Source organism: Vigna radiata, chromosome 10 (genome assembly GCF_000741045.1).
Source record: "Vigna radiata var. radiata cultivar VC1973A chromosome 10, Vradiata_ver6, whole genome shotgun sequence".
Classification (NCBI taxonomy): Eukaryota; Viridiplantae; Streptophyta; class Magnoliopsida; order Fabales; family Fabaceae; genus Vigna; species Vigna radiata.
This window is the reverse complement of record NC_028360.1, coordinates 16,912,724-16,915,993: the sequence shown is the minus strand read 5'-3', so window position 1 is coordinate 16,915,993 and position 3,270 is coordinate 16,912,724. Positions and strand designations below refer to the sequence as shown.

General features: G+C 36.2%; 1 protein-coding gene across 1 annotated transcript; it reads left to right on the top strand.

Moving 5' to 3' along the window:
- Positions 1–421: 421 nt before the first annotated feature.
- On the top strand, positions 422–2,581 carry LOC106775167 (gibberellin 2-beta-dioxygenase). The gene is made up of 3 exons (XM_014662238.2): positions 422–949; positions 1,361–1,706; positions 2,080–2,581. Exons 1-3 carry the CDS (start codon positions 549–551, stop codon positions 2,329–2,331), a joined length of 999 nt encoding a protein of 332 aa, XP_014517724.1. The 5' UTR covers positions 422–548; the 3' UTR covers positions 2,332–2,581.
- The last annotated feature ends 689 nt before the right edge of the window (positions 2,582–3,270 follow it).

Genomic DNA, 3,270 nt, shown 5'->3' with positions numbered 1-3,270 from the left:
CAGACAGACAGGTGAAAACTAGCTGTGAATAAATATGTTTAGAAATTGTCTTTCTAAGAGGCTATATGCACAAGCACAAGGTATTAAAAAAAAAAAAAAAACTAAAACTTTAACTCTTACATATATAGACAATTATGTAAATATATCATTAACTTATTTAACTTGTTAATAATTTATTATTATTATTATTATTATAATTATAATCTAGTAAATAGTTTTTTTAGTGGTTAAAATACTATTTTTTTATAGAGTAGTGATAGGTTGACATTTTTCAAAATCTATATTACCATGTAGGATTATTTTCATTTAGTAGTTTAACTGAATATTTTATTATTATAAAGATTTCTTGAAAGGATGGAAATTATAAATGCTAATGAGAAGGAGAGCGTGAGAGTCAGATTACTTCTATATATATAGTTCGTAAGGCCTATTTCTCATTCATGCATCATTAGCATTCATCACTCTTCTCAGTCTTTTCCCCATCTAAAACCTCACCCTGTTCTGCTTCTTCTCTTTTTCATAGTAATACGAACAAGCGAACAAGAACCATGGTTGTTCTGTCTCAGCCAGCATTGAACCAGTTTCTCCTTCTGAAACCATGCAAGTCCACGCCCTTGTTCACGGGGATTCCTGTGGTCGACTTCACGCACCCCGATGCCAAGAACCTCATAGTGGAGGCCTGTAGGGACTACGGCTTCTTCAAGCTCGTCAACCACGGTGTTCCATTGGAGTTAGTGGCCAATTTAGAAAACGAAGCCCTCAGCTTCTTCAAAAAATCTCAGTCAGAGAAAGACAGGGCTGGTCCCCCCGACCCTTTCGGCTACGGTAGCAAGAGGATTGGCCCAAACGGCGATGTCGGTTGGGTCGAATACCTCCTCCTCAACACCAACCCTGAGGTCATCTCACCCAAATCACTCTCCATTTTCCGTGAAAATCCTCATCGTTTCAGGTAAAACAGAGTCCCCTGTTTTTCTTCTCTCCTAAAAACATCCTACTCACACGTTCATAACTGATATAATCAATTAAGTCTAAACCCAACATTTTAAAACAGAATCAAAACATGTTTCAGCTGTTTGGTCTGTCGGATTTTTATCAGATCACTGACATATGTCTGCAAATTTGAACATTTCAAATGGTGTCTTTGGTTTGTATTTAAAAGCTTGCAAACTAACCTTATTTGTAAAAACAGATAACTGTACTTTTTTTTTTTTTTTTTGCTTTGGTGTTTTTAAAAGTGCGAATCTTTTTGTGTTTTTCAACATTTGTAGCAGGAGTTAACTTCTGGGCAGAAATAGGCCCAAATCTAAAATTTGAAGAAAGAAGTGACATTTTGTAGTGATGTGTTTGTGGTACTTTTCAGGGCGGTGGTGGAGAACTACATTACAGCAGTAAAGAAGATGTGTTATGCGGTGTTGGAATTGATGGCAGAGGGGTTGGGGATAGGGCAGAGGAATACCTTAAGCAGGTTGCTGAAGGATGAAAAAAGTGATTCGTGTTTCAGGATGAACCACTACCCGCCGTGCTCTGAGGTGCCAACACTGAACCAGAATTTGGTTGGGTTTGGGGAGCACACAGACCCACAGATAATTTCTGTCTTAAGATCTAATAGCACATCAGGCTTGCAAATCTGTCTCGCAGATGGCACTTGGGTTTCAGTCCCACCTGATCAGACTTCCTTTTTCATCAATGTTGGTGATGCTCTACAGGTACCATTAATGCCTCTCCCCCAAACGTTTTCATCTACTTCTTTAGCATTCCATAACTTCATTTATCATCGTAAACAATTTTTTACTTGAATTCAAGTTTGGATAAGATCGGATGAATTTTAATGTTTTAATTCTGACGAAGGATGAAAATATCATCTGAAGCGTGTTATTTCATGCTTAGTTTCCTTTTTTTTTTTTTGTTTACTTGAACTGTTTGAATATCTGAATGACGTGTCGCGAAAAGGGTCACTTATCCTTGGTAAAGAAAACTAGAAAAGACATTCCGACAAGCATATTCATAAGCTGATTTATTTATTTATTTTTGTGGGTATCTGTGTCTGTGACCAAATGTTGTGAAACCAAATTGATACAGGTAATGACTAATGGGAGGTTTAAAAGTGTAAAGCATAGAGTTTTGGCTGACACAACGAAGTCAAGGTTGTCAATGATCTACTTTGGAGGACCAGCTTTGAGTGAAAAGATAGCACCTTTACCTTCAGTGATGGTAAAAGGAGAGGAAAGTTTGTACAAAGAGTTCACATGGTGGGAATACAAGAAGGCTGCGTACACTTCAAGGCTAGCTGATAATAGGCTTGCCCCTTTCGAGAAATCTGCTGCTGATTAAGCAAACACATCCTTCAAATTCTCTACTCATTTTTCGCACGTGTTATTACCCCACTTTTTTTTTCCTTTTGTTGTGTGTCTGTCTAGGTTTCAAACACTTGACTCCACTTGACATATATAGAAAATGAATAGGTTAAGATGTTTATCATTTTCTTTTTCTTGTTTCATCTAAATGTAACAGTCGGTCACTACTACTTCCCTTCCCTCTATTGTTAATGGAACGCAACTCTAGTTACATCTTTTTCTATTCCTTTTCCGGTGCACTCTACGAGAAATCAGGATAAACATGGATAATCATCCATCTTTTTATTTTTCCGGATTTAAAAATAACATATTAATTAAATTATATAATTTTAATAATATATATATATATATATAGAGAGAGAGAGAGAGGTTGAAGGAGGCATCATCATGTCCACATTCTCGTACTTTGGGTTTTCCACCTTTACTGAGGTCTTGGAAGGGTACCTCGTAAAGAGTAAGATCGACCAAACACTGAACCGTGTAGTGAATAGGCATAGATAGGTGCACCTTGCTGGCTTTCTTTCGGCCACTATCTTTACATTTGTGCTTCGCACTTTAAATTCACAAAACCATCTGACATAATTAAAAAAGGACAACCTGTGAGGGTATATGAAGCAAAACAACACACATGGTTGGATTTCAACAAGGCACGCATAATTTTCTGTGGCAAAAAAATCAAAATGGATTTCAGTTTAAGCTTTCAATGAAAGCAGTTCCGTGGTTGATGAACATAGGGGAAGTTGGATCAGATTTCAGTGACTAGTGTTTCCTCCTCATAATTTCTCTTCTCGGCAAAGACTTTGATTTAAGCATTTCATTTATTTATTAGTGAATTTTAAATCTAACTTAATTTTATAAAATTTATTTCATTTTAAACTTAACTTAATTTTATAAAATTAATTTATTTAGCTTTTGT

What these genes read in the sequence shown, in the direction of transcription:
- LOC106775167 (XM_014662238.2), top strand. Translation starts at nt 549, where the DNA reads ATGGTTGTTCTGTCTCAGCCAGCATTGAACCAGTTTCTCCTTCTGAAA. An exon ending in GAAAATCCTCATCGTTTCAG is followed by an intron (nt 950 to 1,360) that starts GTAAAACAGAGT and finishes GGTACTTTTCAG; the next exon opens with GGCGGTGGTGGAGAACTACA. An exon ending in ATGTTGGTGATGCTCTACAG is followed by an intron (nt 1,707 to 2,079) that starts GTACCATTAATG and finishes AAATTGATACAG; the next exon opens with GTAATGACTAATGGGAGGTT.